We start from the raw sequence: 15,310 nt of genomic DNA on the forward strand, positions 1-15,310 counted from the left end.
CCACCCAGGGCTGCTGCTATCTTTTATATGATATATTACATAAAACATGTTTACAATTATTCCCCAATACCTACTACCTACGTTGCCAAGTGTTTTTCTACTCTAAACCAATCTGCGAGTGCCAGCATCACCAAGAACATGGAGGTAAGGAAGAAGAAAGAAGAAGGACGGGTTCAGCCCACTTTCCTCCATCTTAGAACTTCTGACCCCCATGTACAAAGTGAAAACCCTCCTGGACAGGTGCTAAAACCCCCTGTACAATACTAAAAAAAATTCCCCTCTGTTTTGTAACTACTTTTACTATACTATCTAACCTTTTGTGACTGCTTGTTCCACCTCCAAAGTTGGTAACTCATCCCATGGCTCAAACTCAAAATCCCAGCTGTTTCCAGCTGCCTGCCAGGGTCTAAAATGCTTCTGAGCAAGGCCTGGAACCTCCAAAAACGTCTGAGGGACATTTTGAGTTCCCACACCACCCCAGGAGCTGAGCCAGGGCAACATCCCAACAGAAATCAGGGCAAAATACACCCAAAATATACAGGAGGTGAAATTCCGACAGGATCGGCGAGGAGTTTCCGTCCGCGCTGCCTGGAAGTGGAGGAGAAAGGCAATTCCCACCAGTCCAGCTGCATGAAATCTTAATTTTGTTGCTTGTTTCAACAGCGTCTAAGTGAAAAAAAACCCAAAAAAATCTCGGGATGCGGCCACAAGTTGATGCCAGATTTTTCCGGAGGTAAAAAATCCTGCACGCCAGGGCAGAAAAACAGACCGAGCTGGCTGTGAACTCTAATTTTTGTTAATTATTCACATTAAATCATAGATAAACAGCTGGTGTCACACAACAGGGAATTAAAGAGGGGTTACATCCAGATTTTTGGGGTTTTTTGTGATTTTTTTGTGGCTTTAGGTTTAGGAATTTTGTTGATTTAACGGGCTGAGGTCCCAGAATTAAAAATAAAAACCCCTACAGAATTCACCTGAAGGCATAAAAAAAAATTTAAAAAATTTAAAGAATTAAAAATGAAAACCCTAAAGAATTCACCTGCTGGCATCCAAAGAAATAAAAACCTTAAAGAATTAAAAATAAAAACCTTAAAAAATTCACCTGCTGACACCCCAAAAAAATTAAATACCCTAAAAAATTCACCTGCTGGCATAAAAAAAAAATTAAATACCCCAAAAATTCACCTGCTGGCATCCAATAAAAATTAAATACCCTAAAGAATTCACCTGCTGACACCCAAAAAAAAATTAGAAACCTTAAAGAATTCACCTGCTGGCATCCAATAAAAATAAAAACGGTAAAAAATTCACCTGCTGGCACCCAATAAAAATGAAATACCCCAAAATTTCACCTGCTGGCATCCCAAAAAAATGAAATTCCCCAAGAATTCACCTGCTGGCACCCAATAAAAATGAAATACCCCAAGAATTCACCTGCTGGCACCCAATAAAAATTAAATACCATAAAAATTCACCTGCTGGCACCCAATAAAAATGAAATACCATAAAAATTCACCTGCTGGCACCCAATAAAAATGGAATTCCCCAAGATCTCACCTGCTGGCACCCAATAAAAATGGAATTCCCCAAAATTTCACCTGCTGGCACCCAATAAAAATGGAATTCCCCAAGAATTCACCTGCTGGCACCCAATAAAAATAAAAACCCTAAAGAATTAAAAATAAAAACTCTAGAGAATTCACCTGCTGGCACCCAATAAAAATGGAATTCCCCAAAATTTCACCTGCTGGCACCCAATAAAAATGAAATTCCCCAAGAATTCACCTGCTGACACCCAATAAAAATGAAATACCCCAAGAATTCACCTGCTGGCACCCAATAAAAATAAAAACCCTAAAGAATTAAAAATAAAAACTCTAGAGAATTCACCTGCTGGCACCCAATAAAAATGGAATTCCCCAAAATTTCACCTGCTGGCACCCAATAAAAATGAAATACCATAAAAATTCACCTGCTGGCACCCAGTAAAAATGAAATTCCCCAAAAATTCACCTGCTGGCACCCAATAAAAATTAAATACTATAAAAATTCACCTGCTGGCACCCAATAAAAATGGAATTCCCCAAAATTTCACCTGCTGGCACGCCCTGGGTTTGCAGCTGCGGGCAGGCAGCCGCCGTGGCCGCGCTTGAGGCAGATTTGGGCTCCTCTGCTGCATCCCCGCAGGTCTCGTCGTCCTTCTGGGAATTCTCCGCTCCTTCCCCTTCCTCCTCCTCCTCCTCCTCCGGCTCCGAGTTCTCCTCCTGGGAATTCTCCTCTTCAGAATCTCCTTCTTGGCTTAAACGTCGCTCTGTGGCAAGCCAAGTCAGTTTTTCCATTGTCTCCTTAGAAAACAGCAAAATAAATCCCATTTATTTTATTTTATTTTCCTTGCTCGGCTCGATATTTTATTTATGTTTGGTTTAATGTCGCTCAGCAATCTCCTCGCTGCATCCAATTTCATAGATCAGCACCTGCCCAATTAAAGACAATTAATTTTGTTAAGGGACAGAATTTAAACCCCTCCAGAGCTGCCTAAAAGTTGTAAAATTGAATTTCAGCATGCGCCAGTCAGCAGATTAGGGCTTCGTTAAGGAATGTTTTTTTAATTATTTCTTAATGATCATCTCAGCTCTAAAAAACCCTGCTGGAATTGTGACCTGGAAAATTAAAAAATTCAATTTTTAATTGAAGTATTTCTCGCAGAGCAGCCTCAGTGAGGAGTCCTGGCAGCTCAGCAGAGCTAAAATCTGAATTTCTGCAATGAATTCCCTCAGCCTGGGCTCCAAACCTGCCCAGGAAAATGGGATGGGAAATTTCTCTGTGAGCAGCAAATTCCCAGGGGGGATTCCCAAAAATTCCCAGGGGGATTCCCAAAAGTTCCCAGGGGGATTCCCAGGGGGATTCCCAAAAAATCTGGGGGATTCCCAGTGGGATTCCCAGGGAGAATCCCAGGGAGATTCCCAAAAATTCCCAGAGGGATTCCCAAAAATTCCCAGTGTATTCCCAGGGGGATTCCCAGTGGATTCCTAGGGTGGTTCTCAGGGAGCTTCCCAGTGGGATTCCCAAAAATTCCCAGTGTATTCCCAGGGGGGTTCCCAGTGCATTCCTAGGGGGATTCCCAAAAAATCTGGGGGATTCTCAGTGGATTCCCAGGGAGACTGACAAAAATTCCCTGGGGGATTTCCAGGGGGGTTCCCAGTGGATTCCCAGTGGGATTCCCAAAAATTCCCAGTGGGATTCCCAGGGGGATTCCCAAAAATTCCCAGGGGGATTCCCAGTTGATTCCTAGGGGGATTCCCAATGGAATTCCCAGTGGGATTCCCAAAAATTCCCAGCGGGGATTCCCAAAAATTCCTAGTGGGATTCCCAGTGGGATTCCCAGTGGAAGAGACTCCCAGTGGGATTCCCAAAAATTCCTAGTGGCATTCCCAGGGGGATTCTCAGTGGATTCCCAGTGGGATTCCCAGTGGAAGAGACTCCCAGTGGGATCCCCAAAACTTCCCAGTGGGATTCCCAGGGGGATTCTCAGGGAGGTTCCCAGTGGATTCCCAGTGGGATTCCCAAAAATTCCTAGTGGGATTCCCAGTGGGATTCTCAGGGGTTTCCCAGTGGATTCCCAGTGGGATTCCCAAAAATTCCCAGGGGGATTCCCAGTGGGATTCCCGACCCCTCGGGGTGTTTCACGCCAGGCGCCATTGCCTTTTCCCGCGGTTTTCCCGCTGCCCCTTCACCTGCAGCTCCGGCACGGACAGCACGGACTCCTCGGAGGCCGAGGACATCTCCTCGTCCTCGTCCTGCGTGAAGTCATCGAACTCGTCCTCCTCCTCCTCCTCCTGCCCTTCCCTGTCCCCGGCGGCCTCGGGCCCGGCCGGCGTCCCCGCCGACTGCCCGTCCACGCTGGACGCGTCCTCGGGCCGGCCCGGGGGGCTGCCGAGCTCTGCGTCCCCCTCGGCGGGGCAGCCCGGGGATTTCGGGGAGTCTCCGCCGCCCCGGGCCGGGGACGGCACGGCGCGGCGTTCCTCCTCTCCCTTCTCCTTCTGGGGCTCTTGGCAGCACGCCGCCTCCACGGTCAGCTCCTGCCCGAGGCCCAGCATGAACTCCTCCTTCCTTTCGGCGCACGGAAAATCCTTTCTCGGCGCCGGCTTCGCTTCTTTGGGAGCGTCGCTTAAATCTTCGGGTTTGATTTCCTGTGACGGATCGGGAGCTTGTAAGGCAGGCGAGAGCTCCGCCGTGGGCTGGGGCGTGTGCCCATCTCCCTCTGCCCCCGGCCAGCTGCAGCACTCGGCTTTGCTGCCCTGGTCCTGAGCGTCCCCGCGGGCGGCGCCTGTGCCACCCTCCTCCTTGGGGACAAGGCCGGGGCAGGGCACCAAGAGCTCCGGGGGCTCCGCCTTGGGCTCGGCCGCGGGAGCAGGGAGCAGGGTCAGCTTCTCCTCGCCTTCCCCCGCGGCAGGAGCGGCCAGACCCACGGCGCCGGGAGAGACGATCAGCGACGGGATGGAGGAGGTCACCAGGGGCTGGCTCAAGGGGAAGGTGGACGGATTCACCAGCAGGGTGGTGACGGGGATGGCGCGAGCGCCGCGGCCCACCGCCGCGCCCAGGGGCTGCAGCACGTTGCAGCCGTTGCCGATGTTCACCACCTTCACCGTGGCGGCAGGGACGGTCAGGATGACTGGGGAGGGCTGGATCAGAGGGGAGGGTTTGATCGGCGGCGTGGATCTCGCCCCTTTTTTCCTCTGGTAGCCCTTGCGCGCGCAGGGCTTGCGCGGCTTCGCCCCCGCCAAGGCCGGCAGCATCAGCTTGGGCTGCAGAGCTTCTGAGGACACCAGGGCCGGGGCCACGGCAGCTGGGAAGCTTTGCCTGGGGTTCGGATGGCCACTGGAAGGCACCTTCTGGAATTCCAAGCCATCCCCCCCTCCCAGCACGGCCGGAACGTTCGGGGGCTGCGCCCCCGGCACGAGCGGCGCCGGCTGGATGGGCCGCGGCACCTGGCGCAGGACCTTGCTGGGGGGAGCCTCCGACTGGGACAATTTTGGAGTTTTCTGCACGCTGAGGGGGCTGGAGCTGGGCTGCAGGCAGGGGCTGGGGCGGATCAGGACGGGCTTCAGAGCTGAGGATCTCTGCCGCCTCCAGGCCCTCCTGGAGAAGCGGTTGGCCAAAGGTTTCAGGGTCAGCACCAGCCCCTTGGGCATCAGCAGAGGGTATTTGTCACCACATTCCGTGTTTGAAGCTTCCTTTTCTGGCCCCAAAAGGGCAGATTCTCCTTCGGGTGAAGCTGGTGTCTCCTTGGCACTTTCTGCCAGCTGCTTCAGCTCTCTCTGGATGGAGGGCAAGCTTGCCTAAAGGGAGCAAGAATTCACTGGAATTTATTATTTATGTGCTCCTGTATTCCCCCCTTCACACAGCAGCACAGAAGGCAGCAGACCTTCTTCTACAAGCAGGTTTTATTTCCTTTATAATTCCTTAATTTCCTTTATAATCCTTCCTGCATGTTACTTAACAGCACTTTAAATTCACGAGTTGCACTGCAAAGCTTTTAGGAGAATCCGAGAGAAAAAAAATAAAGGTTGTTTTTTTTTTTTTGCTTTATAAAGGTTGCTTTAGTAAACACAAGATTTTGTGGGAAGGAAATTTCCCTGTGTAACAGGGGATGATCAAGAAAACTGGATTTTATGAGCCCAGCTCTTCCCTTGGGCACAGTCCTCCCTGACTGACTGACGGGAATGATCTCCAAGAAAAATCCCACAAGGAAAACCCACAAGAAATGAACCAAACAACAACTCCCCGGCAGGCCTGGGTGCAGAGCAGCAGAAAATAAATACCTTTAACCAGAAGGGCAGGCGATGCTCTTCCCTCTCCACAGGAGCTTTCCACTCGTGGGGCTGGATTTCCTCACAGCACTTCACCAGCACAGGCAGCTGCTTCGTCTTTTTGTAGTACTGTGGGGACAGCCAAGCCACACAAACTCAGGTCACCTGCTGGGATCTCTCCAAGTGTTCATGTGAATAAAGCCATTTTTAATAAGGTTCTACCCACAGGAACATTCAAAATCGATAATCAAGGTTGAACAGGAGCTCGGTGCCATCCTGGCTGCTCTCACAGAGGTTCAGGCAGCTGTGCAGGTGTTGTTTTGTGTGGTTTTGGTCCCAAAAGGGACAGGGTTACTGCCCAGCTGGCTGCTAACAACATTTTTATTTAAGTTTTCCTGCTCAAAAGCTCATTTGTATCAATTTTTCATCAGCATCACTGAGTTTTACCAGTGGGCTCTAAATAGTCCTAATAGTACCTAAATATTTGCCAAGTCCTGTGGCTAAAGTAAAAGAAAAGGAGAAATCCTCACTGCTCACAGAAGAATGACTTTTTTTTTTTTTTTTAAATTAAAGAACAGCTATTTCTTAATTTCTGTCCTCGGAGGTGCCCCTTACCATGATGATGTTGTCAGGGGCTCGGTTCATGCTGAGGTTCTTGATCCTCACTGTCAGCTGATGGGCAGTTTTGGTGGGCAGGAGATATTTGCTGATCAAAGGCTTGGGGAACTCCGTCCCTTCAAAATGTTTCAGCCCCAAAGCCAACAAGCTGGAGAGGGAAAACAGGGAGGGGAGGAGATAAGAAACCTCTCAGGGAGCTGCTGGGATGTGGCACCCCAGAAATTCTCTTTTTTCTGCCCATTTTGGACAATAATTCAAGCACCTACTTGTCCTCTGCCTTGGTGAAGACAATCTTGTCTCGGTGAGGGTTTGCTCTCAAGGAACAAATTGGCAGCAGCTCTGGGTACATAAAAACTTTCCTGGTTGCCAAAATCCAGGCCACTTGCTTTGGCAAACATGAGAATTCGTTTGCTGTGGAAAGAATGAACAGGAGAGTTGTGTGTGTGTGTGTGTTTCTTTTACTCCTTTCACTGCAAAAATAAAAACTTCCTTTCTGTTTTTAATGTTTGCACATTTCCTAGTTTCCCCCCCACAAGTTTACACCAACAAAAGGTAAAATTCTTTTCCTCTTCCATCTTTTCTTTTGCTCTGTAATGTTCTTGAAAGATTCTGAGCCCCAGGGAGGGACACGAGCCCCTTAAAATATGGAATAATTCTCCCCGCCAATGTTTTCTCCACCCTGTCCCTGTGGCAAATGGATTTGTAGAAAATTGGTGTGGCTAAAGCTGATGGGCAAAGAAAACACTTAAGAGTGTATTGTAATTAAAAAATCATTAGCTTCTGATTGTAATTGCATGAATTCTAACATCTGTATTGTCTCACCCTTCAGGCGAGAGTGAAAACAGAACAAAAGTTTTTTAGAACACCTCTCAGTTGTCCGAAATGAGTCAGAAAAAAGGTGTAATCCAGCAGTTACCATTTTTTTTCACAGCTTTCCGAGGGCTCCAGTCCACTGGCACCTGGGCGTGGAAGTCCTTGATGAGCTGCAGGGCCCCCTGCAAGTTGCAGGGCTGGAACATGGTCTGGAATTTGGGGTTTTGGGGCACCTGGTGCAGGGTGGAGCTGCAGGCAAAGCTCCCGAGCTCGCTCTGCGAAGAGAAAACAGAGACACGTCACAGAGAGGCTCCTCTGGCAGGGAACAAAACACTCCGTGCAAAAAACAAACAAAAATCAGCTTATAAACCTTAATTTGGGGCATGACGAAGGCTGGGATAGAGGATTTGATGGGAGGGAAATCAGAAAATTGTGGATGTCCCATCCCTGGCAGTGTCCAAGGCTTGGAGCAGCCTGGGACAGGGGAAGGTGTCCCTGGTGCTCCACTCAGGTGCAACTCAGTGAGCTTTAAGGTCCTTCCCCACCCAAACCATTCTGGCATTCCATGACTTTTATTTTTTTTATCAATTGCCACCCTTTCCAGAACCTGAGTTCTCAGTTTAACAGCATAAATAAAATAAAATAATTCGCCTTTCTAAGTAAATAAATCAATCAAACAAACAAAAATTAATAAATTAAAAGTAAGCAATAAATTAATAAATTAAAACAATAGATTATTTGATAAAATTAATACATGAAATTAATAAATTAATCTTTTTAAGCATGCCAGCAAGCTTTTGAATGGATGGATCTCCGATTTCAGGCATTCCTCACCAAAAACATCTGGGTGGTGCTGGCCTCTGAACTTAGAGCAGGGTTGAAACTTGCCAGGAGATGGATTTGAGTCAGGAGCTGAACATGCTGGAAGAATAAAATCAGACAAATTGGCTTTTTTGGGTTTTTTTTTCCAGTTTATCACAAATGCAAACACAAGTCCAAAGGCACAAAAGCACAGCGAGAATCTGACTGCAAAAAAAACTTAAAAGCAATACAAAACTGAGGGGAAATATTTAATATCCACTGGCAGAAATTACACAAATTTTGAAGAAATCAGCTGTTGAAGCCTTTGGGCAATTTCCCAGTTTTGTGCCAAATTCTCATAATGAGCAACAGAGAATTTTATTTTTTTTTTCCCTACATAAATACATATTTAGCAACAATGATTTCAGCTCTCAGAACTGCCCATTTCTGAACTTCTACAGAATTTTGTGTGGTGGCAGGAGGAAAAAAGAAAAGAATTCGAGCCAGATGAAGAAGAATAATATCCTTAGACAGCAATAAAGAAAATAGGTGAAATAGAATTGGTGAAAATCAGATTTTTACAGAATACAGGATTTTTACAGAATAAAACACCTCCCATGAGAACAGATGCCATGTGAGCATCACCTAAGAAAGCTCCAATTCACAAGGAATTTTTTCTAATGAATTCCAATGGATTTGAGTCAGGAGCTGAACATGCTGGAGGAATAAAATCAGACAAATTTGGGTTGTTTTTTTTTTCAGTTTATCACAAATCCAAGGACCTGGAAATCACAAGTCCAAAGGCACAAGAAATAAAGAAAATAGGTGAAACTGAATTGTTGAAAATCGGATTTTTACAGAATACAGGATTTTTACAGAATAAAACACCTCCCCATGAGAACAGATGCCATGTGAGCATCACCTACAAAAGCTCCAACTCAGAAGGAATTTTTCCCACTGAATTCCCTGCAGGAATTCCCTTTTTTCCTGAATTCCCTGCTGTGTCCTGGCACAGATCAGCACCCCCCAGCACTCATCACCTGCTGCATTTGCTGCTGCAGCCTCTTCCTCTGGGCACTGTCCAGAGCCAGGCTGTGGAGAGGTTTCTCATTTGTGGCTCTGCATTTTTCAGCTTCTTGGGGTGCTTTGATTGAGGATTTTTTCATTCTCAGCTGCTCCAGCTGCTCCTTCACTGTCTGGTGCTGCTTGTTCAGCAAATTGGCCAGAGGCTCCTCAAACCTGTGATTTAATAAATGCTTTTATTTATTTATTTTACCCTCTGGCTTGCACAGTTGGGTTTTGCCATCCCTCTGCTACTCAGCTTGTAAAACCCGAGTTATTTACACAGAAAAGTCTTTTAGAGCACCCCAGCACTGCTGTAATTTTGGGACACAGTGTTTTTAAGGACACTTAAAAGCCTTTTCCACCTCTCCCAAATATCTGTGCCCCACTCACGTGTTCAGATCTGTCCCCAGCACTCAGGAATCCAGAATGCATCACCCAAATCTTTAATTTTTACCATCACCAAGGTCTTATCTGAGGTATTATAAAATGGCATTTTAACATCTGGAAGGTCTCCAGAAAGACCACACACACTGCCTCAAATCTTGCTACTCTATTAAAAAGTTAATTATCACCCAGCTTTATGCTGAGAACTCTACCAGAAATCCTACAGTAAGAGCTGCTCCTGTAGAGAAGGAGTTAATTATTTCATTATTATTCATTATTTTATTTTATTTATTTTAGCTGTACCAGCTAATCCCCTGATTTCTGATCAGCTTCCCTTCTATACAAGGCCTGAGGTGAGTTATAGAATTGCTCCATGATGCTCCTAATGCAAGGTATCATAAAAACAACAATAAATCCAGCAAATAGAGATTTTTGACTTAAAAAATCCTGTAAACTGATGCCTTGGGAAAGCTGACCTAGAACAGAGACCAGACAGAGCTAAAGAATAAAACAGAGATTTATTAAAAGTCCTCAATGGATCCACCTTGGGCAGCACAAGAGCCCAGACAGGGCTGCACCCAAAATGAACCAAAATGGTCACAAAAATGGACAACTGGTCATGGGGTCTGTCACTTTTAGAAGCTCTGCTCCATTTCCATATTGGAGTTAATTATACAATTACAGCTTTAGGTTATTAAGCCCCATCCTGCTTGTTTTTCTCTCTCCAGCCCACGTTGTTTGGGCTCTTGGGCTGAGATTTGGATCATTTGTCTTTGGTTTTGGGGATAAGGACAAATGATCCAAAGAAAGAGCAGGAATTGTTTTGTCTCCCTGCTCTGTGAAGAGAGCTCACCTTCCCAAAATATGAAGCTCAAACCCACACACTAAAGCAAAAAGTGAACCTGAAAAATATCAATCTAAAACCTAAGGCGTCAAAACAGATAAAACCAGGGAAGAAACAACTGGGAGAAGTGCCCACCAAATTAAAAAATCAATCAAAGCACCCATTATCAAAGCCAAATGCATACAAATAAGAAGATAAAGCTGCCTGGATTTCAGTTTGTAGCTGGTTTCAGAGCTGCTGCACTCCCCTCTGGCACTGCTCAGCCCAGGGAGAGCATCCAGAACCTCCAGCCTTCACTTTAGCTCCTTTCCCAAACAGACCCAGCTCGACCTTGAGCTGATCTGCCCCATAAACAAGGAGACACCACTGATGCTGCAGCTCCTCTTGAGCCAGAGCCTGGAGCTGCTGCAACACACTGGAATTATTACCTGGAGAGAAATCACAGAATCGTGGCATGCTTTGGGTTGGAGGAACCTTGGGATTCATCTCATTCCACCAGCCCAGCGTGCTCCAAACTGTCCAGCCTGCCCTTGGACGCTTCAGGGATGGAGCTGCTTCAGTCCCTCTCCTCTTCAACCCCAAAAATGACAACCCAGAACCCAAATTTCCCAGACATCTCATTCCCAGGCAGTTATTTTCCTTAGAAAGGGCCAACACAACATCCCAGCTGTTTAATTAAAAGAGAAGGTGACACACTTGGATAAAACAGCTCCTCAAGCATCTCCTGCCATCCCAACAATGTCAGGGCAGCAAGGGAACCTTGCAAAAATAAAAAGGGAAAGTGAATTATTCTTTTTCTGCTTTGATGTTGCATCACTCCAGCCAGCAGCAGAGCGAGGAGGGGCTGCCACTGAGCTCGGGACAATCTTTGCTCAGGTCCTGCAGAGCTTTGATCCCACACACAGCAGATCCTGGGAGAACCACCCCAGCTGGGCCAGTGACAATTTTACACGTTTTAAATTAGAAATGAGAGATTTAGATTAGATTTTTGGGACGAAATTGTTCCCTGTGAGGGTGGGGATGCCCCTGGCACAGGTGTGGCTGCCCTGGCAGTGCCCAAGGCCAGGCTGGACAGAGCTTGGAGCAGCCTGGGACAGTGGAAGGTGTCCCTGCCGTGGCAGGGGTGGAATTGGAGGAGTTTTAAGTTCCCTTCCAACCCAAACTATTCCATGATTATCGAGCACAGAGTTTGGAGAAGCAGGAACAGAATTCCCCCCTGCAGATCCTCCTGCCTTGCTGGGGCACATTCCCACATCTGTGTTTTCAGCTGAAATGAAGAACAGCACCGACCTTAGTGCAGCCACTCTTGCTCTTTCTGTCACTTTTTTCATTGTTTTTAATTTTCAGATTTTCAAATTACGAGCAATAAAGTCAGTGGTGGCAAACAGAATAAAAAGGATCAATTGAATTGTCCAATCCCATGAAGAAAAATGGCTCAGAGCTTTCAGAACAGTGGACTGAGCTGCCAGGACAATTTTTCTAGAGGTAACAAGAGGCTTTTCCTCGTAAGAAATCAGAACACAAACAAATGCTCCTACCTGAGGGCCTGGGGGGTGTTAAAATTTGGCCGAGACTCTGTAACAGCATCTTCATCCTCTGGCCTTTCATCTTTCACGTTGGAGAAGCCCATCTCATCCTGGAACTGGCAGCAGACATGGAGCAAGTCAGGAGGAGGAAGATCAAGGAAAATATTTACCTTTGGCTAATTAAACTCAGGATGACCTTCTCAGAAAAGATCCTCACTTGAGGGCATCCCTGAAGATCTTCAGGAAATCCCTACAGGTCTTCACTCCAAGAAATCCCTGCAGACCTTCACTTCAGGAAATCCCTACAGATCTTCAGGAAATCCCTGCAGATCCTCCCTCCAGGAAATTCCTACATATCTTCAGTCCAGGAAATCCCTACAGATCTTCAGGAAATCCCTGCAGATTTTCACTTCAGGAAATCCCTGCAGGCCCTCACTTCACAGACCTTCACTCCAGGAAATCCCTGCAGATCTTCAGGAAATCCTTACAGACCCTCAGGAAAACCCTTCAAATCTTCAGGAATTCAGGAAATCCCTGAAGATCTTCACTCCAGGAAATCCCTGCAGACCCTCACGAAATCCCTACAAATTTTCAATTCAGGAAATCCCTGCAGATTTTCACGAAATCCCTACAGACCCTCAAGAAAACCCTTCAAATCTTCAGGAAATCCCTGCAGACCCTCAGGAAATCGCTGCAGATCTTCCCTTCAGGAAATCCCTGAAGATCTTCACTCCAGGAAATCCCTGCAGATTTTCAGGAAATCCCTGCAGCCCTTCACTCCAGGAAATCCCTGCAGCTCTTCAGGAAATCCCTGCAGATTTTCAATTCGGGAAATCCCTGCAGATTTTCAGGAATTCCCTGCAGACCTTTGCTCCAGGAAATCCCTGAACATCTTCACTCCAGGAAATCCCTACAGATTTTCAGGAAATCCCTGCAGATTTTCACTCCAGGAAATCCCTGCAGCTCTTCAGGAAATCCCTACAAATTTTCAATTCATGAAATCCCTGCAGATTTTCAGGAAATCCCTGCAGACCCTCAGGAAAACCCTTCAAATCTTCAGGAAATCCCTGCAGACCCTCAGGAAATCCCTACAAATTTTCAATTCAGGAAATCCCTGCAGATTTTCAGGAAATCCCTGCAGACCTTCACTCCAGGAAATCCCTGAACATCTTCACTCCAGGAAATCCCTGCAGACTCTCAGGAAATCCCTACAAATTTTCAATTCAGGAAATCCCTGCAGACCCTCAGGAAAACCCTTCAAATCTTCAGGAAATCCCTGCAGACCCTCAGGAAATCCCTACAAACTTTCAATTCAGGAAATCCCTGCAGATTTTCAGGAAATCCCTGCAGATTTTCAGGAAATCCCTGCAGACTTTCCTTCCTAGCCCCTGGCACAGGCCCAGCCCTGAGCACCCCTCCAGATGCCGTGTCACACCCGACAGCTCCATTCTTCACTTCATCACTTACTGTCTCAAACAGCTCCTCCATCAGCTCATTCACTTCCTTTTCTGCAAGTAAAATCAAAAAGTAAAATTTAAAAAAGTGCCTTTTCCAAGAAGCACTCAGCAATCCTGTCATAATATCAGCTCAATTAAGGAATTTCCCTCACAAAGGGAAAGCCTCCTCCTGCAAACTGAGGGCCAAAAAAAGAAAGGCCCCTGATAATTCCCTTTTTAATGCTGGGCCCAAAAAAATCTGAGCCGTCTGGATTCTAAAATATCACAAAAAAACTCATTTTCATGATTAAATTTAAATTATGTTAATCTGCAGTAAGACCTAAAGCAAGTGTGGCTTTTTGCAAAGACAGAGAGTGATATGTTTATAAAACTAAACTGAAGACTGTGAGAACTTTGAAATTTAATTAAATTCAATCACAAGGCAAGCATTCAAGTCTGAACTGCCTGAAGCTTTCAGAATGCATTATCACCTAATTTCAGGTTTTATTGTCACCTAAATATTGTTCTTCAGGCTGTGCTGCACCTGAGAGCCAAAAGCTGGTTAAACCAACATACAGATCTTTTATTTAATATCCTACACTGCAAAAATCCCTGCAACAAAACACTCCCCAAGGAATTACAAGGAGACAGGAGGGAGAATTCCTGGGGAACTCACTGGTGATTCTCACAGCACGGTCATTCCTGAAATCTTCCGTGTCTGGTTCATCCAGATCTTCCAGGAAATTATACTCAGGGTCATCATCATCATCAGCTTCATCTACAAAGAAGCAGGTTTGGAGCTGTCACCACCCTTGACTCACTGGGTTCTGAGTGTCAGCTAAATTTAGAAAGAGTCCAGTAGTGTAATTTCAGTTTCTGGTTTATATTCAACTTGCACAATTGTAAGCAGCCAGTAAAAATAGGAAAAAGAAAAAAGACAAAAAAAAGAAAAAAAAAAAAAAGAAAAAGGATGCTGGGCCCCAGAGCTTGCTCCTATTTTGTTGTTTTTTTTTTTTTTTTTAATAAAAGAACTATTTCTACCCTGGGATCACCCCAGGGCTCAGGGAACGTTCTGAGCTCATGTGCAACCTCCTGAGTCCTCCTAGGGCTCATCCCCAGCCTGGATCCACCTCCAAGGTGCAACACCAGCACCTGGCCTGGTTAAACCACAGAACCCCTGTGGAAGAGGTTTCACAGAGAATTCTCTGAGCAGAGAGAAGTTTGATGAGAGGATCCATGTTTACACCTGAAAGAATTTCCTATCAAGGTTGACAACACAGAAATCAAGAAATAAAGAAGGATAAATAAGATAAACCTATTCCAATATTCCTTTGTCTTTCCTGAGCAATGAGTAAAGTGTAAACTTGTGAATTTTGTAAGAATGTAGAAAAAGCATGCTAGAATAAAACCAGCTTTGAGGCAGCCTGAACAGGGAGTGTTGCTTGCTCTTGTGACTGTCCCAGCTACAAGAGGCATCATCCTCACCGGGCTCCTGTCACAGCCCAAAAAGGAATCTGTGGAAGAGGTTTTACTGTGAATTCTGTGAGCAGAGAGAAGTTTGATGAGAGGATCCATGTTTACACCTGAAAGAATTTCCTATCAAGGTTGACAACATAGAAATCAAGAAATAAAGAAGGATAAATAACAGAAACCTATTCCAATATTCCTTTGTTTGTTTTTCCTGACCAATGAGTGAAGTGTAAACTTGTGAGTTTTGTAAGAATGTAGAAAAATTTAAGCCTTTTGAAAATGGAGTGTGCTGCTTTGTATTGTCTCCATCCAACTATGATATAAACATGGAAAATATTTCTGTAATTCTTTTTGTGCTTGAATGTTGGAGATGAAAACACTGGAATGAAAGCTGCCTGAGGTGGAAAACTCAAACTCTTCTGCTGCTGCTCTGGGTGGTTGGCTCATCTCTTTTGGATGCTGAAAACAACAGGAAGGGCTGCACTCTGCTCCCAAGAGGAAAACATAAAGATCACCAATGGATCTAAAGCGTAAACTTAA

General features: G+C 45.8%; 1 protein-coding gene across 4 annotated transcripts in view; it reads right to left on the reverse strand.

Moving 5' to 3' along the window:
* GON4L (gon-4 like) overlaps window positions 1–15,310 on the reverse strand; it is a 39,462-nt gene that overhangs the window by 14,720 nt on the left and 9,432 nt on the right. For all 4 annotated transcript variants that reach the window (XR_014950060.1, XR_014950059.1, XM_085560589.1 and 1 more), the window contains exons 11-21: window positions 13,977–14,078; window positions 13,332–13,372; window positions 11,877–11,980; window positions 9,086–9,284; window positions 8,079–8,165; window positions 7,348–7,519; window positions 6,698–6,842; window positions 6,429–6,579; window positions 5,826–5,942; window positions 3,738–5,342; window positions 2,099–2,348 (exon numbers count right to left, since the gene is read on the reverse strand). Coding sequence is in view for 2 of the 4 variants with exons in the window: in XM_085560589.1 (XP_085416715.1) it covers window positions 2,099–2,348; window positions 3,738–5,342; window positions 5,826–5,942; window positions 6,429–6,579; window positions 6,698–6,842; window positions 7,348–7,519; window positions 8,079–8,165; window positions 9,086–9,284; window positions 11,877–11,980; window positions 13,332–13,372; window positions 13,977–14,078 (2,973 nt within the window). In the remaining 2 variants the exon portion in view is untranslated. The remainder of the gene's footprint in view (window positions 1–2,098; window positions 2,349–3,737; window positions 5,343–5,825; window positions 5,943–6,428; window positions 6,580–6,697; window positions 6,843–7,347; window positions 7,520–8,078; window positions 8,166–9,085; window positions 9,285–11,876; window positions 11,981–13,331; window positions 13,373–13,976; window positions 14,079–15,310) is intronic.

Source organism: Lonchura striata, chromosome 25, assembly GCF_050655825.1.
Source record: "Lonchura striata isolate lonStrDom1 chromosome 25, ASM5065582v1, whole genome shotgun sequence".
Classification (NCBI taxonomy): Eukaryota; Metazoa; Chordata; class Aves; order Passeriformes; family Estrildidae; genus Lonchura; species Lonchura striata.